The 23834-nt window shown below is 47.5% G+C and overlaps 1 protein-coding gene across 1 annotated transcript in view; it reads left to right on the top strand.

Moving 5' to 3' along the window:
- The window catches only part of LOC131266384 (hemicentin-2-like), a 75879-nt gene that overhangs the window by 34349 nt on the left and 17696 nt on the right, over positions 1–23834 (top strand). The window contains exons 2-4 of the mRNA XM_058268881.1: positions 17665–17860; positions 18555–18815; positions 18879–19075. Of these exons, the coding sequence (XP_058124864.1) occupies positions 17665–17860; positions 18555–18815; positions 18879–19075 (654 nt within the window). The remainder of the gene's footprint in view (positions 1–17664; positions 17861–18554; positions 18816–18878; positions 19076–23834) is intronic.

Raw genomic sequence — 23834 nt, forward strand, 5'->3', positions numbered from 1 at the left:
ATATACGCCACCATACAGGAAGCGGCCGATTACGCCCGACCGGCTACGGATTGACCATAAAACGCGCCAATTGAATCAGTTATGCCGCATTGGACCTCTCGCAGCACCTTGTGCACAAGGTTATTAAAGCTTTAATAATCGAGTCCGATTCGAGTGCGATAATTTGCCGACAATTTTTGCCTGCTAGGCGCGCGCGTTGGTCATGGTTTAGATTTCCTGCGCTCCTCCGCGTGCGGCGGTTTGTTTATTTTCTTGACGGTCTCGCGGCAAAAAGGGTGAGAAACCGCAGATCGCGATCGAGGTCGACGCACAGACCCCACCGTGGGCCGCCGTCCTTTTAGGTACGGTGAAACTTCCATTAAAGCCTTCCCTCCAAACGCTCAAGGTAGGCTTCCTTGAAGAATGTTTCATGCATTTTAGCAGCACGATTAAGCAGAGCACGCGGTGTCTGCGTGTGGACAAATTGATTTTCGTCTCAAATTCGATTCGAATTCCCTACGTTGTGTGTGTGTGTGTCTGTGGTCGCTTTTCGTGTCCCGCTGTCGAGAAAATGATGCTTAGAGGAGTTTTCGGCGGTTGGCCGTTTAAATCGTGTGTAATTAATCCGCTTTTGGGCAGCGAAGAACACACGAAACACTCACACACACACACATACACGTATGGTCGACGGTCGTTGTAATCACGAAAAATGGAGGGCTGATTTTCCTCCGCTCCGTCCGCGCGGAAATGGGAATCCGAAGCTTAGCCAGGCCTGCGATCGAAAACGATCGTCTCCAGGCCCGAAAACCCGAGCCGGCCGGATAATAATGGCTCTCGGGCCTGAGGCGCGTTGTTCGAGCGGGAATGTTAATAATTCCACCCCTTATACCCCCTGGCCAGGGCTTTTCAAGGCCCGAAAAAACCACCCGGCGCAAGATTATTTGTCCCGAGAAGTCCCGGGAAAGACGCAGATCAGAAGCAGCGCAACAAATTTATTAGTTCTGCTGGAAGATTAGATAAAAACGGGTTGTAAGCAGCTTAGACCCCGTCTTCCCCCTCTCCCCACACCATCTCCTTTCGAGGGTCGTTCGGGTGTTTCGATTATTTCCACCCTCCCTCGGGCTTGGCGTGGAAACCCGCGATGCTTCCTTCGGTGGGATGCCTAATAATTGTCTCAATATTGACCGCGTCTTCCCGTTCGTCGCATCGGAAGGCAGTCTCAGGAAGGATTAGCTACCGGCAATTGTCACCGGCTCCTCCGATCCGACCGAAACCGGCACCGGTAGGTCGTTGACAACGAGTGGGAGTTGACCTTTTTTTTCGGCTCCGCCGTACGGGGGGCTTCTTCCCTTTTCCGGCGAGGAGCGGTGGAGTGGGGTAAGATGTGCGCCGTGGGAAACACAAACTTTATTTAGTTGTTTTGTCGATTGTGGTGCGGCTTTGTTCGGGGGGCGATTATCATAAATTTTCAATCTTCCATTGAACCCGCCGGATTCTTTGTGCAAAATGACGAAACGAGGCTTAATTCCACCTAAACATCTCAATTGATAAACATTCGGTAAAGGAGCGTAATACAAATAGCGGTTTTGCATTTGCAACAACTTCATTCGATTCATGTGAGTCTTGCAAAACGATTTATCTTCTATGAAATATGACATTAATAAGCATTATGTTATTATTCATTCTTCTTCAACAATTCATTGTTTCACCATTTCTACACTCCGTTTTGGAAAAAAAACCCTTTATCGCGCTATCAGAAACCGACCCACCCTTGCTAGCATTAACTAGTTCTGGATGTTCTTTTCCTTTTGTTGTGGAAAACTTCTCACTGGCCTTTTCTTGTCTTTGGCTAAGATTCATCAGTCCGCTCCCTTTCGGTTGTCTCGTTAATTGAAACAAATAAATTATTCAATCATTATTTGTACGAAAAACCTCGGTCGTGGGTGGAAGACTCTGGCCGGGCGAGGGCTTCGGACGCCGGCTCCCAGCTTATAATGAGCTGCACACACCACCCTCCAAGCCTTCGGACCCCTGAACCCGGCCGGAAACGACCGCGGAAAGAATTGTGAGCTGCCAAATTACTGGCAACGGGCCAGAGTGCCAAAAACAAAAAAAAAAACGGAACCAACCCGACCTCGCAAGAAAAGAAAACCTAACCACCCCTCACCCACGATCCGAAAGGCAGTTAGAACAATAAAAGTGAATTAATTTTATCTCTCCCAGCGGCCGCCGATGGCACCTTAAGCGCGCGTCCGGGTCTATGTCGTTGGCCCGAGACGGTAGTAGTAGTGGCAGCTAATCTGCGTCATTCAATCTAGACGCGCCGAGGGTCCATTGTTTCGTGGTTTCCCGGACCTATAGGACGAAAGATTTGATGATCTTTTCCTTCACCCCTCCAGCAAACCCCCTCCTACTCACTGTGTTTTTTTGCTTTGCTTCGGGTGAAAATTGTTTAAAGGTGCACTTTTTATAGCGTCGTGGCGTGTTATTATCGCAACCCACGGCAAGCCCGAAAGAATGACAAGCAAAGAAAAAAAAGCAACCCAGGAAAAGCAGAAAAGTTGTAAAAAATAAAATACACCCTCACCCATCCCCAAAGACAAAGGTGAGCGAGAAATCGGATAGGAAAAACAAAGAAGCCGAAGGACACGAGAAGGGGAAAACCCATGGCAACGGGAAAAGATCTCACAGCGTGACAGAAGTTTGCTCCATTCTTTGACCCCCGACCCAGGGTGCTCCACACCCCCCCCCCCCCCGCCCCATCCCTCTTGTCTGCCCAGCTAAAGGGAAGGATGACTGCTGAATGCTGGGAAAAGTGCGAGGAAATTTCTCACGCTCAGCAAACACCTCGTTTGCGTTAAAATAAAAATTAACATTTTAATTTTATTTTTCCTTACACTTTTCCGGACCGGGGTTGATTTACCCCTCAGCGGGGGTGTGTTCTTCCATGTGTGTGTGTGTGTGTGGGTGTGTGTGCCTGCTTTTGATATCCGTGTGGCCCATGTTTACCTTTTGTCTCTCCCGTCTTTAACGGTCGTACGGTTGAGCGATTTCCATCGCCCGTTTCCTTTTTTCCAGGTGACGTCAGCAGTTTCTTCACTTCTCAACCGTGACTACCTGTTTGCATTCAATTTCCGCTGTGAGTTTACGCACTCCAGCGCCCCAACGCTGCAAGCTGGCACCCATGCACACATACACACGCACACCCAGACAGATACGCAAACAGCCATCGATAAAGCTGCCCTTCCGGTGCATCCGGCGTGGCGTGGAAAAGGCACGCACGGGAGGAAGCTTTTCTCCTTCCTCCTCTCGAGCCTCCGGCAGGATCCGTTGTTCTAAGGTTTGGGATCGTCTTGTCTGCGGCATGAGTTCAGACGGTCCGTGTTCTCCAAGTGTGGGTTGGTGCCGAAGGAGCAGAAAATAAAACCGTTTCCGGCACCGGGGCGTCGTCGAGGAAAACAGAATTACGAATTCCGTCATTTGTTTATTGTACCTAGGTGTATGCGTGTGTGTGCATGTAAGGGGGTGTTCATCGTGAAAAATAATCAGTTCGCAAGCGTCGGGTCGAATAACGATGGGAGATCGTTCCCTTCTCGCAACCATTTTTTTTTTTTTGGTAGCAGACTTGGCGAGGATCAGACAGAATATTAATCAAGAATGAGTAATTTGGGGCGGAACAAAGTATTAACTATCGTGTTGACTGACTACCGCCAAGTGGATATGCTGTGTTTTTCTTCTCGGTTTGTTGGCGCAGAATGTAATTATTTCCTCAAACAAAGATGGCATCTTTTCTCAACCTTTTTAGTTGCTTTTATCTTCTTTGTGCCCTTTAGCATTAAATGAACCACCGTTCTGTGTAGCTCAGACTGCAGAGGGTTCTCCATAGTCTCGTTGAGAGATAATTTAGTTGAGGTGGTTTTGGATATTACATAATATAAATGTTTTGAAAAATGTTCTAAATATGTGAAGTCATTTGTTAATTGCTTTTTAATTTTCTTACGAATGCAAAATTTGTATGCAACTGTAGTTGAAGTGTAATTTTGGTTGTATGTGAAATGTCTCTTCCGGTATGTTTTTTGTTTAAGTTTGGAAAACATAACCATGTTCCAACTGCAGGAACGCTAACGCTTTTCCATCCGGTGCGTTTCCCAGGTGACGTTGCTTGGAGAACAGTTTGCTCGACGCGCTCTTCGGTCGGTTCGAAGAATCGAAATTAAATTAAACTGTGGCGAAAGTAACGTGTTCAGGGGACGGTGGAGTCCGCGTGTGGAAGGGTATGGTTCCTATCGGTAAGACACTCCTGGTGGTGCCTTTGCTATGCGGTCCTATTTAACTGTCTATTTGCACTGATGCGCATCGTCTGTCGTCCTGTCTCCAAACACAAGAGATATCTCTGTTGGGAAGGATTTCTCGGGTCCCTCCTTGGCCGATGGTTCCGATTCCTTTTGGACTCGGTGGTCTTCAACGGCATCCAACTTGTGGCTGGTCTGAGGCGAAAATCGCATGATCGAATTTTGGTCCCCGTCTCGAACGACGCGCCACACTTCCGACGGTTGCACATACGAAAACAAGTTTGCAATTGTTCGGCCAGCACTTGGTTGGTGCTCGAGCAAAATTTGCTACAGTTCCGTTAGCGTTACTGCACTCGAGCACACTTCCCGTGGCAACCGGAAATCGTTCGCACATAGGAGTCGGAGGAGACTCTCGTCGCACAAACGCCACTGGAGAAGAAGCACTCTTGAGTGGAGAAAGTGTTGCGGGTGGTTCTTCAATGGCAGTTTTCGCGCACTTTTCGCTTGAGCTTTTGGGGGAAAAAATTTAGCACAATATCGGAAGAGGCAGAACATGGAGAATGGAGAAAAAGAATGAGTAATCTTCGTTCATCTTTTGTGCACTCCAAGTATGCTCTCGGAGCGAACGAGGTCAACTTCAGTGGACGCAATTGCAATTTCTTCCACCAGAACTCGCCCACTTGAAGTGTGAAGAGTTTCATTGTCGGGTAAGTTTATAAGTGCAGTAACCGGTTGCTAGAAATTGTAAGACATGGTGAACCGGGGCGTAATAATCGGAGCACCACGAGCGACGGATTAGGCGATCGGAAGCAACCGCTTTCTTATCTTTCCCGACCGAAATCCCCACCGGGTCTATCAGTCCCTAGGCTCGTCAAGGACGATGGTAGCGGAACCTTCATCCAGCCGAGACTGGGATTGTATCGGCTTAACAACGCCGGTGTCTCGGCGTGAGCCTGCGAGTGAAAGATTATTCTTACTCGCGAGCGACTTCTAATTAATGTTTCATTCCTCGCCGTCACTCTCGACGGCGGCCTTCGGAAGGCGCGCTCCGGAATGAGCTATTTTTGCAGTTGGATGATCAAAAACCGCCCATCACCTCGCGACATGTGCCGCCGGGTCCCACGCACAGGTTCGCGTATCGAGAAGCTTTCGGCCGGTTGTGGCAAAGTTTCCAATCCTTTCCATCTGCAACGCCGGGTGCGGGAAGGAATGAGTTTGATTAGAATATCCAACCAACCGGTGACGCCTCATGGCCGGGGCGGGGAGTCTCATTTAGAGCCAGAGCCAGCCCTTTAATGGCGGAGTTTACGGAGTCGCTAATGATGGGCGCGGGTTTTTTGGCGCAACTGGCGCGAAGATTTCATTCGCGACAATCAATCATGATCGCCTCTCATCCGGCACAGAGCGCCCAACCTCATCCCTGGAAATGGCGATGCCGAAGCGCAAAATCCCCTTTCAAAAAGCTCTACCGCCTACCGGTTTGATCAAGGGTGTTGATAGCAATTTGAGATTACTATAGTGGAGTTGCCCCCCTCCTAGCTCTCCGCGAGCTAATAATTAAATCCATCCGATGATCTTTTGCGCGTCTTCCCCAAACGTCTTATCAGTGCGGCGCAAGACAGGAAAAGACGTTTGATCATTGATAGACCGAAGAGCAGGAGGCCGTGATGGAGGAGCTGATGAGGGGCTTGGGGCTTTCAAAACAAAAGCGCGACGCCATGATATCGTGTGGCCACTTTAATTATCCCCTACCCCGGCAGACATGCCGCCCTATTGAAGGTCTATTAAACCACTCCCCAAAATGGAGTACTTAATTTCGCGCCCTGTCAGGTGGATTCGGGAAGGTGTTTTTAGGCACCATAAAGAGTGCCTTTGACAGAGGCACATAAATCGTTGCGAGGTTTCAAAGGTAAAATATACTCGTGGTATTTTTTTTGCTGGATTGCGATTTTTCCAATACTGCGAGAGCTCCCGAGAGTTTTAGGTACGCGGTTTTCCATGATTGCTCCCCAAATGGCAACACCTAAAGCTCCCGAATGCTTTCGATTCCAACGCTCGAGGTGAAGCGGCCTATGAAAGGAAACGCTCGCCTCGTGGAGTGGCTCGAGTACATACATACATCCCGTGCACTCACGAGAATTCCGCGGAAGTAGTAGTATAGCATTCAAATCATGATTAATTACTGTTGTGTCGTTACCACCGCTTTCGGATGCGGCGTCAGCGCAAAACCGTTTTTCCGGTAGCTCCGCCGTCTTCACCCGAGTACGTTGTTCGCCTTCTTCCCCAAGAGTACATTTATGTCTTTTACCAAGCATATTGGTTTGCATCATTTCCCCAAAGCCCAAGTCCTCTTCTCCGAAAAGCGTACGTCCTTGTACGCCACTTGCTGCAGCGGTGAGTTGCCGAAAAATGTGCCGGCTGCGAGAACCTTGAGCTGCTGAAGTGGAAGTGAAAAGTATCGACATAAACACACACGCACACACACAAGGGTATGCATCCTCGCAATCCGTCTTTCGTGACGATTGAAGAGTGAGCTTTCAATCTGCTTACGCCCATCGTTTCGCTGCATCCGTTGAGCCGATTGCGAAAGGTTGTTGTTTGGTCCCGTGCCAAAGGCAACCGAAAGGAGCCCAAACAGGCGAGTCTCCGTAAGCTGGCTGAAATGGTAGCCATGGAGATTTCCTTTCCCCATACGTACAGCGCAGACTGTATGAGCATCCGACACAAGCAGACACACACAGGAGCTCATCGACATCGCACGCGTCAGGCAACGATGGAATTCAGATGAGGGAGCCGGCGAGATGGATTGATTATAATCTTAAGCAATCAATTTAGTTCTTCCGAGGCGTAGGAGTGCTCCATGCTCGGAGCCTCGGCATGTTCCGGTGGTGTCCGCTTTTCCACTCAGTGCACTTTGACGCCCGTAAGATGGTGAATCGAGGTGAGGCCATGATCGTGTTGCATATTTGTTAGGGTGCACGCCAGCCACCAACGTCATCTCCATCATCCGGTGGGATGAACATTTTAAAACTCGCTTCAATCCAGCATAACATAAACCGTCCTCGGGTAGTGCATGTCCTCTCCCCAGCGTGTTATCTGGAATTGGTACTATCAGGAACCGAGAAACGAAAGATACAAACTGGTGAAACGATAGATTGGAGAAAAACAAACCAAACCCTGGCACACCGATAGGAGAAAAACAACACTTCCATGGTTCTCCACTTGTTTCCTCCGCTTCATGCTCTAGTGGATTAGTTAATGAACTTTTCGGGCTGTGTTATAACCCGTATCACCAAATCCTTACTCGTGTTGTTCGCTCTTCGACTCGGAGGAGCTGATACGCATGGCACACTCACCCTGCGTTGCGACTAGAAATGCAGATGAACTTGCTTTAGTTTTTCGTTGTTGTTTATAGCCAATGGATAAGCTCAACCGGACGAAAGGACAACCCCGGTGGTCCTTGTTGTTCCTAGAGGATCTTCGAAATCTCATCTCACCTTGCACCATGTTTTGGAATTGTTTTCTATAATGACATCATTCCATCCCGTGTCGGTTGGCTAGGAGAGCTTTCGGGAGGTTGTTTTAGGGTAGCGAAATTTGTACTCCTCCAGAAGGCTCCTCCAACCGAAGCCTGCGAGGCAAGAAATGGGAACAATTAGACATCATCAGTGGATCAATGCGAGGACCGCCGTTGCGCCGTCGAGGACGATAAATTTCTTTCCCCGTCCGCTTCTCACCTGCCTGTTTTAAACCTCTTCATCACCCGTATGTCACGCTGCCACACACTGAGACGGGTTTGGGCTTCTTCGAGGGAATGCATAAATTATGGCTCAATCAGTCTCCAAGCGCCTAGAAAAGGACACGGAGCGTGTGACGTCACTATTCGTTACCGGACCGGGCTGGCATTCCACAAATCATTGTGGACCTGAGGGATTGGTCGCCATACTCCACCTCGGTTGTCCGGGAGCCTCCGGGAGCTTCCCCAAAAAAAGGTTAGGAAACAGTAGAGAAGCTCCAGAAGTAAGTAAGTACCACAGTGGCTTAGCTACGAGTTGGAGAGACCACTCCACTATGACAGCTCCACGCTTGGTGATTTAAATCATCGATAATACCCGAAGAAAATCCGGACTTTATTCCTTTTTTCGCCGTGAGTTCCGGAGTCGAAGGGAGCCCCCCGGCACAGTGTCATGATCGATTGGGAAAGGAGTGTCTAACGCATGGGACAGCAGGGGGGAACAAAGCGGAGTGAGAGAGTGGACACAAATGGCACAGTTTCGTTGCCAGCGGTTCATAACCGGAGACAGACGGTCATGGATGGATTTGGTGGCGTCCGAACCAGGCGGGCGCTCTCGTGCCAATCATGTTCAATACACTTCCGAGCTCCGGATCTGGACAAAGACACGTCGTTCGCTCGCGTTACAAGGGGATTCCTTTTTTTTCTTGCCATTTCTTTCGAGCGTTGCTACACTCCGAATCCGTCTCTCGGTCCCGAGGAACCGGAACATATGGAGGGAACGGAAATAAATCTGATTATTCCGTACCGCCTTTCCGGATAATTGGAACACTCACTCCGCTCGCGGGATGCCTGGGTAGGACGTACACACGACGCAGCAGCGTAGAGACGTATGTAGCCTCGATTCAAACCCTTTTGGTCTCCGGCAACTCTTGTGACCTCGCCCTTCGCTAACGAACCGACTCCCGAGACTGCGAGCTGTTGGATTTGAATCGGATTTGAAGCTTCCGTTCAAAATTAATTTCGATTTCATACTTTCTCTTCGCGGATGCCCGATGTCTGGGGTTCTTTCTGTCCGTCTTTATGTTTTTTTTTGTGGTTGGCCCCTCCGGGCTACTCCGGACGTTAGTTATACTTTCTTTCTATCTTTCCTCCATTGCTTCTTTCGTTTTCGCTCTTCCGGGCAGCATTTTTATCTTCTTATTTTCTTCCACTCTCGGTCGGACACTGTTGATGGTTGGTTGCTACTTCGACGGTAGGCAGACGGAGTCCGCGATTTAGTAGTGTCGGTTTTCCGAATGGATTTTAATCTCGTCCACAGACCACCGCGACATCGCAGCTGCCCTTGGAAATGGAGCTTTTCATTTCCCTCTCTCTGTCTGTTCCTCTTGTAGTTTATGTATCCCTCTGTGTGTGTATGTTGTTTTGAGATCGGTTTAGTTTAGTTCCTCTGCGCAAAGCAATTCCTCACGAAATGCGACATCACGATCTTTTATTTCCGCGTCGCGGTGTCTCTCTTTCCATCGCGTTGGCTTTCTTTTTTCCTTGCTCGGGTCTGGGGCTTTCTTTCATCATTCCTCGCTCGAAGTGGTGGTTTTTCCAACAGCCTTTTTTTCCCCTGTTTTGTCACTGGTGAACTCTCACTCGCTACGAATCAGTTCTGCCATTTCCGTCGGGCAGGGAAGGGAGAGTACGATCGGACCAAGGGCCGTCAGTCTGTGACTCATGCGGGCTGTCACTTTTTCTTCAATTCCACATTTTCTGCCGGAATTGGATGTGTGCGGACGCGAACGGAGAGGTGTTGGTGGGGTCCGGAAAAAGTGACACTCGCTGTGGCCTGCTTTTCTTGCGCCTGTCTCAGAGCCCTGTTGTGGACCGTTTGGAAACGGGTCGAATCTAACTCGGTGTGTCCCTCCCTATGGCTGGCCGTGTCATAAGAAAACGGTCCCAACTCCAAGGACACATTTTGAGGTGTGGCCGGGTGATTAAATCGTGTTATGCTGCGGTTTAGTGCTGCACCGATCGAGTACCCGCTCCCATTTCTCGAATGGCCCGAGATTCGACGGGCTTGATCGACGGACGGGTGGCGTCGGGCTCGGCAGTATTTAACTTTGTCGCCCGGCCGGGCGTTGGGGTTTTGGGTGTGGAAAAATCGTGCCAGCAAAAATGGGTGGCCCGCGGAGCGAAGAAAATTGGATCGGATTGGTTTGCCCGTACCGCACGCCGCGAATGTGAGACGCGCATTTGTGTCGAGCGTAGCGTTCCTTTTCAGGTTCCCTGTTGTTTTTTTTTTCTTGCTTCCTCTACACCGTCACCTCTTTGCGGCGATACAGTTCATAAATACGCTTAGTTAAGGGATTTGCTTCGCTCAAATTCACTGCCCGGCAGGCCGTGGCCAATCGTCGTACGTTTTGCCATTGGCAAACAGTTTTCTTCAATCCCGAGTCGTCGCCGCACGTCTTAGGTATCGCTTTGTGGCCCCAAGAAATATGAGCGTACGCCTATGCGAGCCGTGTGCGTTATGAGGAAACGATGTCATTGTCATAAACCACTCGTGCCTTGAGGTTTGTTTATTTATCTTAAAATCGCCTTGTGTTGAATGTAAAATCATAAGGCCAAGCCATGAACGAACAGTAAAGCACTATTAAGTCTGCCCTCATTTCTTGACGAATGCCAATATTTATGACACACTAGCTTGAAGCCCCGGCGAAGCTCTGGAGGGAAAACAAAAATGCGCCAATATGGTTTTTATTTTTGGTACATTCAGGTCTTATTCTATGATATATTTAGTTTGTCTACAGACATATTAGTAGCTAAGCTTTTGCGCCGAAATCGTCAATCAGGAATAGTGTATGGGAAGAGAATTATAATTGGAATTTATAAATATATAGATTCGACTCGTACGTTGTTAAAGCTGCGTCCGCAGTATCTATTGGTTTTGTTTTTTTAGATGAAATAAGGTAGAGATGTCATATAACAGTAAATTCAAGAAAAGCATTGCTTCATATGAGCTCAAAACGACCAGAAAAGAGTCGCTGAATACTGTAGTGTATGTATAATGTACTTAAAATAATGTGATAGTGTAAATGTATTAGTACTTAGAATCTAAGATAGTAGGAACGAATAAAGTAGTCATAATAATAAAGAGTCCCCGTAAATTCTGCCTCATCCAGAACTTGCGTGTGCGTCACCTGACGTGCATGCCGACCATAGGAAGCGACGTCACTTCACTCCAGCATTCTCCATTATTGCTTTTCTGTAAGTTCTCCAAAACGGTCCAGTCCAAAAAAAGACAACGAAAGAAGATTTTTCATCCGCGGGTTCGATTTTTAACCCTCCATATTGCGTGCTGCTCGTGCACGGACTCTTCAACGGTACGCCAAAACTATGGAGAAGCCTGACGAATATTTGTGTACACCGTGGTGCCCGGGTTCCGTTTGCTGGCGCTCCATCGACAGCTGATTAATCAACGTTGATTAGCATAATCAATATCCACCGACGAAACCATGCACTCTGCTCGGGCGCGCAGGGCCCTTTATAAATCGCTGGCCGCTCGTCCCGCCGCATCGTCTCTCTGGCCCGATGCTGGCCCGATGCTGCCTTCTGCCTGGTTCCACGGCAAAGGCACTCTGATTGGAGTGCAAGCAGTATGGAGAGTGGTCAGAACCATTACGATTATTAGCGGTTATTTTTCGTGTGAGGATAATTGATGACTTACTTGTCCTTGCGTTCGCTCCTTAGGGCCGGTGGTGGGGTTGGAGTGCTAGGCGTCGGTTTATGGCGGCACCGCAATATCAGACCACTCTATCCCAATCGGGCCGTGGATCTAGATGGTCATTTTTCTTCGCCTTCCGCTCGGGCTTCTTAGTCCATGTCCCGCTCCCATCCCATTTCCAGTTCGATAGTTTGTTTGGTTGCGAGATGGCCAACAAACTCGAAGTCTTTGAATGGCAATCGTCATCGTCGTGAGTGGCGCTTTAGAACTTTACTCCCTCGCACGTGGATAATTTCTCAATCACAGCCGTGAAATTAGAATGTAATTAATTACCGGCTCATAATTGGATGCTTTCAAGTTGTAGGGCTTGATTGAATAAGCCAAAGTTCACTCGAGAGTCATGTTGAAGGGGACGAACTAATGGGACGCCCTGATGGAACCGACGAGATGTGACGAGACGAGGTTTCGTTTCTACAAAATGTTTTATTTTAAAATCGATTTGTTATCTTGGGAAAATTATTCGGATTCGATGACGTGAATCCGTTGTGCTGCAAATAAATAAGTATTTTGAAGTTCAAGTTTTAGTTTGTTTCTATAATTGAGACGCTAAATTCGGATATCAACAATACGCAAAGGAATGAAATATGGGACTTAATAATATCATTTGTAATGACTCCTTCATGTTAAATGTTTTAGAACTCGCTTCTATTCAGTTTCTTAGGTGCTGATCCTTCAGCAACGTTCTGTTTAAAACGAGTGAATTTCTTCATCAAAGAACTCGATTCTTTTCGAAACGAAACGTTCAAAGTAAACTGTAAAAGAAAAGGCTAAGAATGGTTGCGAGCGCTTATGGTGCTTGTCATAAACATCATTTATCTTTCTGAACCCCCAGACACATGGGGTTTGGGGTTGAAAAATCGTTCGGCAATGTTATGAATCCATTCGTTGATTCTACTTCTTCACCGTCGACTCGGTCTGTTGGAGCAGAACTTTTCGAAGGAGGTGAAGGCGGAGATTCGGTGTGCCAATTTGAAATTTAGTGCCACTTTAATGTCGGTCAGCTGGGTGCTTGATTGATTGATTTGGTTTTCGGAAGACATTGGAGAACTCCCAGAGCAACGAAAGCCCTCGGGCACACGTTCGCCAAAACACTGGAACTCAAGTGCAGCGCAAGTGAGCCGACTGTTGAATATTTATTTTACCACCAGCAATAGCATAAATACACACACACACACACGTAGACCAATCTGACTTGGCCGTTCCAGCTTAAGCCCGCGGGCTTTGAAGTTTTGGCGGAAAGAAGCGTTCATCTAATTACACAACAAATTACATCTCGCCTGCTCCACCGAATGTTGCCTCCACCGCCCTCTCCCACCCTCCCTCCCTCAGGCAGGGACGATTCTTTCTAGTTCCGTCCTAATTTGAGTGTAGTTTGTGCCGCGGGCTTCGGTGAATATTCCGATCACGATTACGCCCGCTCGAATGGAAATTTTCCGCCGGGAAACGTGGCGCTGGAATCACGTCAATATTCTTGGGAGCCGCCACCCAGCTTCTCGTCCGAGAAGCGGGAACGGACGCTCCTCGCGGGCGTGTTTAGCCTGGACGAAGGAAAGATTCCGATTTCGCAGATTAATTTTCAACTTCGGAACGATTTAATTAATTTTTATCCCCAAGCTGAATGGCCGCCGGGAGGAAGGATGCCGTCGTTCGGTGTGGGTGCAGAGGGCTAGAAAAGTGACCAACAGAGGAAATATGGTGGAGTGGGAATAATAGGAATGGTTCTGCAAGCGATCGAGCGATCTCCACACGCCCCCTCCGTCGGAGCAAAAGCGTAAGCGAAGGGCAGAAATGTAGAAATTCTGTCGTTAAATTTCATTCACCACCGTTTTGTTCCCACCGGCGTTCGGTTTTTTTTCCCGTTTGGAAATGCAGGAAATACCCAACAGATTCAATAAATAAAAGAAATGGAGCAGGATAACTTCGACACACACACACACCGGTTTCGCGGTGCATCGAGCGAAGGGATGCTGCTTCGCGTGTGGATTTGAAATACCGGTGGACTTCGCGCTGGAAAACTGTGAACAGTGGGAAGCTGTTCGATACCGCCCACGGTGAAAATGCATTCTATAGAAGAATAGAATAGTGATGGCGCGGTGGAAAATATATTTTCGATCGAAGCTTAATAACACTCCCGGCGAAGAGAGTCAGTTTTTCATCGCTTCTTCGATGTTTTCCGCACAGTTTTCCGAGCGCCGGAATTTCACGGCCCGCTTCCCGCGAGCTGGTCGTTAGAACGATTCAAATATTTCCCGAGCTTGTTTTCGCCGGGCGCGCGCTTGTTACTATTCTCCGGGAACGGATCGATCGATTGCCGGCACTCCATGGATGATAATTTATTTTTTCTCCGGAAAAATAGATACGCCGGCAGCCGTTTGGGTTCTTTTTTTTCCGGGCGATTCTTTGGGGCAAGTGTTTCACAATCTTTCCGTGCCGGTGGCTCGCAATGGAATGCGTTTTGATCACTCTCGCTTTAGAAAACGATGCGATCCCGCGGAGAAGCTATGAAATCAACCATCGGTTTCGAGGAGCTTCTATTTATAAATTTCTTAACATGAAAACTCCCTTTTTCACTGCAAATTCGACGCGATAAGCAGCGAGAGCGAGAGTGTGAAAAGATGTATTCTTCATGCTTGTCAGACACTCATACACACACACTGCTTTTCCATTCCTTTTACAATAGCCTTTAATTTCCATTTAAGGAGAACATTGTGTCTTAAATCCGTCTTATATTGTGCTCGTTAAACAGGGAATCACTTAGTTGCGAATAGCACCCAATCAATAGTGGGCTGTTGGGTTCAGCATTTTCACTTTTGAACACGAATTCGCCATAGGCTCCGCCGCCATTGGAACAGAAATGAAAATCATAAACACCGTAAAACGCATCTTCATTCGCCTTTCCCGCGCGAGGTCGATCACGAGCGGGGAGGGCGGCTAGGCAAGACCCCGACGTACCGAAAGTGCGGGAAATCAAAACGAAATCGGATCGGCCAGCGGCCGCGAGAGATGGTTATGGAATCATAAGCAGCGGCGAACCGATGATGGCTCGAGTTTTCCTTCGCATTTCCTTCCAGCCTTAACTGAACCGAATCGCGGCAACGGGTGCGAGGGTCGAGGAGTTTTCTCCCCGCGCTCAAGTCGTGCCGAGGAGTGATTTTCGACGCTCGTCTTCGATGATCACGCCTGGCCGGGGAGGTAATTTAGCATGAGGTCGAAAACAAAGCTCTCGTTTCACGACGTAGGCATGCATGCGTTCAGCTTTTATAAACTGATCAGCTTATCATCTTTTTTTGTAGCTCAATTTTTTCCCTTCAACTTAAGATTTGCTGCCGAAACGAACAGAAAAGCGTCACGAATGCGGGTTCAGCTCTCAGCGCTGGCTGATTAGTTGATTGATTTTTAAGAATCATACAGCTGAATGAAGTGAGCTTATGGCGTAGAGCTTTTGCGTGCGGGTGAACGAGATGCCGCAGATTTTTGCTGCAAGAAATATACGTACTTGGACGCGAAAGAGCTTCGGTATTCGATCAAAAGTGCTCCATTCATGTGGCTGTCTTGAAGGAAAACGAAAGTATGTTAGCTACGCTTTTGTTCGAGCCTGGGAGCTGAAATTTAGATTTGAATGTTCATGCATTATTTCTTTTTTTTTTTTGTGCGATTCAATTTCTATTATTTTCGCTTGCTCTTTCTTATCGTATGGGAATTGGTTTCGATTATAAAAAAAAACATACAAAAAAGCATTACATCGCGTTAATAGCTATTACAGCATTTAATTGTAAATAATAATTATGTTTAAATGATTTGATGATTCGATTCAATCAAATCAAAATTAACCAAATTGGAAAAGTTGCTCAAAACGTACGAAAACCATTTAACATACACAAACTGGTACACTCGGCGCAAAATAATAAATCGTTGTTCACAGAGACAATAAAAACACGTTCCATTTGATTTATTCATACACATACGGCTCGCAGCGGTTTCCGCCGAGAAGTTCGGTTGTTTTGCAAAGATGTTTCATCAGAACTTTCGCCCGGAATGTTTATGCAAACCGGTCCACCCTTCAGGTGCACGCCATTTTCTCGATGCATGTGTGTGTGTGTGGCGACGGGTGGGGGGAAAAATGATAAATTAAATAAAATAACCCCGTCCCATCGTCGGAAGTAGCAAATTTGGCGGATGGCGTTTCGCAGGTATTTCGTGCGATTCCGTTTTCTTTCCCCCTCCCCCCCGTCATTAGCGAATTAAGTTTGATTTGAAAAGAAGTTGAAGGAGTTTGCTGTTGACTTGACGGTTCGGTTTCGGTGCGAGCTGACTGACATCGCCCGTGGGACCGTGTTGTGTGCTGCTGCTGCTGGAATGGAAGGCTGGGCGACCTCCAATCTCCAAGCAAACGGGAAAAAGCGCGCCCGGTTCCGAAGAATGTAATCGCAGAATGAAAAGAGTCTTATAAACAATGCAGCGTAATGTAATTATGTTTGATAACGATCACACGATTCTTAACTGTTTCATACTTTATGAATTGCGCCCGGCACGATTGGGAGCCGAAAGCGAACGGAACGGGCGGGGCAGCGTGGGGTGGTCCGTGATTGTGATGGAACGCCGGAGTTGGCAAAGCGAAGAAAAGAATCGGTTGGAGCAAGACGACGACAACAGCAACACACGGCATAAAGGGAACACAATAAACCAAACATGATGGGCGCAGGAAAATAAAACCGTTGCTAGGGCTAGGGCGGCCCCAACAATGGGCGAACCGATGATTGGAGCTCGACTCGAACAACAACGTTGTACAACAACCTACCGGGCTTTTGCCACCGAAGCGAACCAGCTTTTGGTGGCCGTTGGTAAGTGGGTGCTGCGGGGGAGGAGTGTGCGTGAGACACTTAATGGAAAAGTCGTGGGTGAAAAGTCACCGGCCAACGGCGCCACCACGTTCTTCGGGAAAACAATGGCCCGCTCGGCAACGCAACGGTAACAACAACCTGTCCACCAGCCTTGTGTGGAGCATACACACACACACACACACACACTCCAGAGCATCCCCAAGGTGTCGTGCGGTTTCTTGCCTTCTTGACGCCACAAGACAAGGCCCTTCCAGATGTTATTTGTCGAACGGCAAGCGTTTCGTGAGTGTGTGTATGTGTGTTTGTGTCGTGTTGAAATTTAATTGTCTTGTTACGAACAAAGCACCGCACCAAGGGGGTGACTTTTATTTTTCTTCTTGGTTTTTACAATACCCTTTTTCTTCGTTTGGAAACCCATCATCGTTTTCATATGATGGGAAGCACCTCAACGCCTTAACGCTCCCGAAGTGGAACAAGTGGGCCATCGGATGGAAATGTCGCCGATGCTGGATGCTGGTTGGCAAGCGCTCCGAGCATATACACACACACACACACACACACACACACACACACACACTCAAACGAGCAAGTTACGTTAATTGGCTCCAAAAACGAGTCGATGATGAAATATTTTCAATATTCTGATCGAAATGGAGATAAAATGTCCACATTTGGTGGTTTTGGTATGTTGGTAATTATTTGCGCACGTTCGTCATTTTCACCCGGTCCAAGAAAAGAAGGTAGAGCTCCTTCATAGGCAGAGCAAACGGAACGAAGAGCCCGAAAAGCGTGACGAGCCATATGTGTCTGTATGAATTTGAAATTGTTTACCGAGACAATTGTTTATCCTCCGATCCACCGAAAGAAAAACTGTATTCCGCTAGTCATCGTACTTTGCACGATTGCTTTCTTCGGCAGACGCGACCAAGTCCAAACAGTGGCATACGCTCTGTATTTAGCAAGTAGCTTAAGATGTTTACCATCGCGAACGTTCGGAAACGCACATTCTTATGCGGTTTGTTTATCTGTTTCCTCTACTTACAGCACTGCTGCTCCTGATGATCGGCCTGACGGTGGCGAACAAAACGATGGACACGCGGGAGGGCGAAGAGGTGACGCTCAAGTGTCGCTTCAACGAGCACTACTCCGACCGGGAGTACTCGTACTACTGGGCCCAGCAGTCGCCGAACAAGTACGACAACGTGGCGATCAAGGGCGACACCTTCAATCCGAACTACAAGTAAGTACCCGGCCCGAACCGGACACCAACACCATCGGCCATCTTTGAACTAACACCAGAGGCGGATTAAGCGTCCTAGAGCCCCCAAGCAGCTATAATTTGAAGTCCTTAAAAATACACACATAAAACATTTTTTCATTTCAAAATGTATTAAATTTCAATCAAGATCCAACCAAACACATTATTGATGTTTAGATTTTACTACAATTTACTTCAATGTTATTTCATTCAAATGTTTTTTATTTTGTTTATTTCATTCGATGTCATCAATAACTTTCTATTGAGAATCTATTGAGAATGAAATTATTTTCTATCAAGAAACTTGACATGTGATCTTTTTTACGTTTTAATAAGATATTTTTTTGTCATTTCAAAGCTGAAAAGTGTTTTGATATGAAATGTTTTAAAATTAAAAAGTTAAAATAATTTTAAGCAATATTTCTGTGCAGGATACTTCTTTTGCTAATCCATTTATGCCTAATATACTCAAACTATTCTGAAAAATTTCCTGTTTTTATGAAACCTTTAAACTAATCACTTACAAATCAAGACAAGGAACTGCACAATAATTATAACATTGAAATTTCAATAAAATATTGCCAAAAAGTACCGGTTACTAAGTAAGCAGTTGCTTAGTTTGCTTACCCTATGATCTGACGCTGTCTAACGCCTCGGTTTGGTTGCTTTTTTGCAGGATTGACTACCGTCCGAATCAGGGCATCTACGATCTGCAGATCTTCAACGTGTCGTACGTCCGAGATAACGGGCGCTTCGAGTGCCGCATCAAGCAGATCGGCAGTGACAACGCGATCTACGAGGACTACTACAACTTGACGGTGCTGACCCCGCCCCAGCCGCCGCTAATCTTCCCCGGCAGCGAGACGACCGCCACCGAGGACAAGAAGCAGGAGCTGACCTGCAGCAGCGTGGGTGGCTCGCCGGATCCGACCATTTCGTAAGTTCGAGGAGTTTAGAACCGGGAACCTGTGGTCTAATGGTGGACTCTGTCTCTTTGCAGTTGGTACCGCGAGGGAAGCACGACACCGCTGGCGGCCAACCTGATCTACGGCGGATCGCGTGACATGCAGACGACCAGCACGCTGACCATTATCCCACGCCGGGAGGATGACGGCGCGAAGTTTACGTGCGTCGTGTGGAACCGGGCGATGCCGGAAGGTCAGCGGCTGGAGACGGTTACGACACTGTCCGTGAACTGTGAGTACGGCCCACAAGCAGTGGCCTCTACATTCTACGACCCAACCCGGGGGACCCCGTTAGGTTCCTTTTCCCCCGACGGCTCTTCCTGTAATTAAGTTTCGTATTTCGATGCACGCGCGAGATGGATGGGGCGGATGCTGCGCCGGTTAAACACGCAGCGGGCGATTTCGGGGTTGTTGTGATCGATTCCGACCGCGTTGATGATCGTGGATGGGTAATCGAATGTTTCCTGGAAGTGGGACATTAGTCAGTCACACATTGTAGTTTTTGCTACGCCGTTTGAGACGTTGAGGTGATGCAAAAAAAGAAGGTGACGAAGAAACCTGAAACTCACCCCGTGGGGAGAGTTTGCCGTAATCTTCACGCCTATAGTTATTCACCCCACGGGCGCGGGTCCGGGGAAATACCCGCTGCTCTTCAATGAACGGCGATGTAAATAAGCCAATCTCGTGGCGAAGGAATCTGTGTCGAAGGTAACGCTTTTGAAATCTCGATCTCGGGTGTTTTTTTCTTTTTCCTCCCCTCTGCAGCCGGAGATTGTACATTGTGATTCATCCTTCGACCGAAGTTTGGCACCCACGATGGGATTTTATTCACCAGTTCCTACTCACAGCCTGAATTATACGATGTTTTCCGCAGAATTGTGCATTACGGTGGGTCGAAAGTGAAGGACCGGGCGCTCGAAATTTGGCACGTAAAATATTAATCAGACAAATCCGCGTTCCACCTTGCAACGTGTATATGTGTGTTTGTTCGTTTATCTTTTTCTTTCATCCGCGTTTTTAAAGGTGGTACAGTCGAACGGCCAAAGAACTTTCTTTTCTTCGAGTCCATTTCACAACTCTCCGCTTGGCGTCCACTGGACCAACCGTCCTCCGCCATTTTGCTTTCTTACACCAACCTTCAACCCGGAAAGCCGTGGACCGTATCGCTTGGTTTTTTGCTTCTTCCTTCATTCCGACCGTAAAGGATGATGTTCCTGGAAATGATTTAAATGTGACGTCGGGATCCTCTTTGTCACTCTCTTCCGTTGGCTGCGCTTTTGAAGGCTGATGTGATTTTGAAGAAATAAGACCATCACGCGACGAACAAAACCGTTCCATGTACATCATCTGATAGCAGATTTGTTGGATTTTGTTGTTCTTTTTTAGAAAGAAACATAAAAAGATTTTGTTTTTATGGTTTTATCCGGTTTTGTCCACCGTTCTTGTTCGTCTTTCGGTGATTATTTCTATTTGGCTCAAGTCTAAGATCTCGTTTTGCATTGCAGGATGCAGGGTAAAACTCGGGAGTGAAACTCGTGGTTTTTTGTATCTGCACGATAAATTTCATTTCCAATGCATTTTTGATGCGTTCAGTTTTTTTTCCTTCTTTCCTACTTCGCTAGGATGATCCGAGAGATTCGGAATGGGTAGAATGAATTCACCAAAACAAAAGAAAAATGAAGACACGAACCTACGATTCTCCTTGTTCTTTTTTTTTAAATAGAACAACATTAGTACGGAATGGAATCAGGTTTGGTGGAGCGCTGGAAAATCTGTGGAACGTGTTGGGCATTTCAGCACAGATTTGTTTTCTGTAGACAACGGAAAAGAATATGATGTTTTTAAAAAAAGGCAGTCTTGTTTTGTTTTTTCAGATTTTTTATTTCTTGTCGAAATGTATAATGTGTTGTTTTTGTTCTCAGATTCCTCAGATAGAGATCCACTTGAGATCATAAATATTTTACTCTTCCGTTTTTCTTTCGTTTTGTCACAACCATTCTAAATATTGATCATGATGATTCGATTCTTTTAGTAACTTTTTGTGATTTGAAACACACAATATTATAAAATAAGTTGTTATAGGTATGATTTACTATCTCTTTGCACCGTTCCTCCATTTTGGATTTTATTTGGATTGAGAATCCATCCTTGGGCTTCCGAAGTTACCATAAATTTTAATACTGATTTCAATAGCATTCAATTAATAGAAAAAAATTATTAGTTCATACGTACACTAATAAATCAGATCGTCCGATTACCATAAGATCCTTAAGTGTTTCATCGTCAACGTGTATTCTTAAACTTAATAACCCGAAACGAGGAAAAACTCAACAAGTTGCATCTTTGGTTTGATGTTTTTCGTTCCGTATCTCGGATGGAAACGGACAAAATTTCTCTTTAAATCAATCTCAATCTAGGCCGGATGATTTATATTTGATTTATAGCACAAACTTCGCGCAATGATCCGACCGGAAAGTTGGTGCTATTCGCTAGAAATTAATTTGCATTCACGCTTTAAGAGAGGCTTCATTGGGTGCGTGGGGTTGAACAGAAAGGGGAGCGAAAAAAAAAATCCTTCACCGGGAAAGCTTACACGAGTTTTCCTAATTGCCACGAGCGATCGGCGAATCGGCCTTGCGCCCGGGAATATGGTGAGATTTTTCTTTCCTCCGCTGGAAACGCTGTCAGTTGTGTCATTTGCAAATCCCTCCGGCGAAAGGGGGCGGCCAAAGCGGCTGCGATACCGGGTGGCCCGAAGATTGACGGTTGGTTTCTGCTGACGCTGTCGCAGCCAGCCGCGCGCGGCGAGGGACGGGTGACAACACGTGCCGGTGGGCTCCTCCAACTCCCCTCCTCTCGCCCCCCACAAGCCCGCTGACCAACCGTTCTTAATAACCGAATCAAGCCAGGGCCAGGGAAAAAAGTTAATGGGCATCATTAGCGCCATAGCGTCCGCTCAGAACGACAGAAACCAATCCCACCTCCCCCTTTCCCCTTCCACCAACCGCGGGAAAGGGCGAATGCGCCGGATAGAAGCTCAGGTGGCCGCGCACGAGAACAAGAGTTAGGCCATGACACGGACGGGGATGCAACACGAAGCAACACTGGCCAAACGTTCACCGGGCTTCTCGCTCCCTGCTTCCCTGTCCCTTCTCCCTTCAGCCCACCCTTTCTCCGGCCTTTGGTCCAGTGAAATTTTGTTTTCCGTTAATTAGCCTCCAAGTTCTTCATTTGCACCGCCTCGGCGCGAAGGAAGGACGCTTGTTGTTTTACTCACCACGCTTTACCGTGTCCGTGGTATATATTTGTCCGTGTTTCACTGTTCTCCTCGCCTTTTGTCGTCCCGTTTGCGTTCTTTTTTCCTCCCGCTGCTCATTTGGCGAGCTTTTGTGTTTTCCTCCCGGTGGGGTGTTTCGTTGCGAAAATTGAAATTACGATTTGTGCGTTTGTTTGGATTTCGTTCGGTCGAGGGACGCGACGCGAGGGCTTGAGGGGAGGGAGGGTCAAATCACCCCAACTTGCACAAGGACACAGATGCTTTTCTTTTCTTTGCTAAACACCGGTGTATGTGTGTGTGTTTGTCGAGGCCACGACCAAGCAAGTTTTTATTGCTTCCACTCCATCGTCTCCCAGTTTTCCCTTTGCCAAACCCACGTACCCGTTTTCGCGTTGTCCCCCCAAAAATGCCCTGAAGCGAATGCTAATTATTTTTCATCTGATTTAATGCTCGTTTGTGGTGCCTGCTCGTTACGGTGGGCAATTGTGAAATCTGATTTTATCGTCATCTTCGTTGTCGTTATTTCGGCACCGAACTTGGAGGAGGTGTGTGAGTGTTGGGGGGGGAATTGAGGGGAATGGGTTTGGGTTTTCTGGAGGGACAAGAAATGTCAACCCTTGTCAAACCGCCAAACTACGCGAAGGAAGGGAAGTGATGTTTATATTTGATTAATTAGAGCTAGGTGGAGGTTTTGCTTTTTGTTTTGTTTTGTTTTTCAGTTTTGTGCGCTGACGTTTACGTGCGATCACGCGCAAGGATAACGAAATGGAGCCGAGTTCGTCAGCGAATATGATTGAGATCGCCTTGCCGGGAAGTTTGGACCTTTCCTTGCTTGTTCTAGCATTCTTCATGCTTGCTCTCGATGCTTCCCGAACATTTGGAGTCCCAAAAATGTGGCTCAACACTGCCATGGCTTCAAATTTTGCGTCCCACAAACCCGGCTCCTGACGACGGTGTTATATAGCACCCGATTCCAACAGTGGCTTCTGGGTGTGGAACCGGGGCTTTTGCCTGCTGACAGGAACGCAAATAGTTTTCTAGTTTACAGAATGGCACAATATATTAAAAAGTTGCCAGCGTCACACTCCGATCACACGCCGGTCTCTGCCGAGTTCGCCGATCGTCCCAGGCTTCCCCCCCCCCCCCGGAGTGGTTCGAATGTATAATGCATTTAAATAAATTACCCATCCGGAATTTTCGTAATTTGGAAAGTTTGTCAATTTTGTCCCGGGTGTATGCAGCAGGAGCAGCCATCAGCTCACCGGGAAGGCGCGTGCAGCTTGACTTGAGGATTCCTCTCGAAAGTCCTAGGACGATACAAATCGTTTGAAGAACAAGAACTATTCCGGCTGTCGGGTGTCTCTTGTTCCGGTTCTCGAGGATGCCCCCCCCCCCCCTTGTTGTTGCGAATATCTTCTAAGAGCTGCATGCTCCAGAAGGATCCGGTCCGGAGCACGAGGGCAAACAGTTTCCTTTCATCTCGAGCCGCATCGAACGAGAGGAGGACCATAATGCGATGCAATAGTCTGTGTTGGCCCTGTCACTGGCATCGGTGCACCAGCGCGGTTATTGAATGTTGAATTGCATCGGGAAAATAGTTTTGCCTCACAGCAACACAGGAACCCCCCGGAACCATGTCCAGCTCGTCGTCGTCGGTGAACGTTCTCAAACCGTTCTCGGTGAGATAAGTTTTACCGCTGAGGTTTGTGCCCGA

This window comes from Anopheles coustani, chromosome 2, assembly GCF_943734705.1.
Source record: "Anopheles coustani chromosome 2, idAnoCousDA_361_x.2, whole genome shotgun sequence".
NCBI lineage: Eukaryota > Metazoa > Arthropoda > Insecta > Diptera > Culicidae > Anopheles > Anopheles coustani.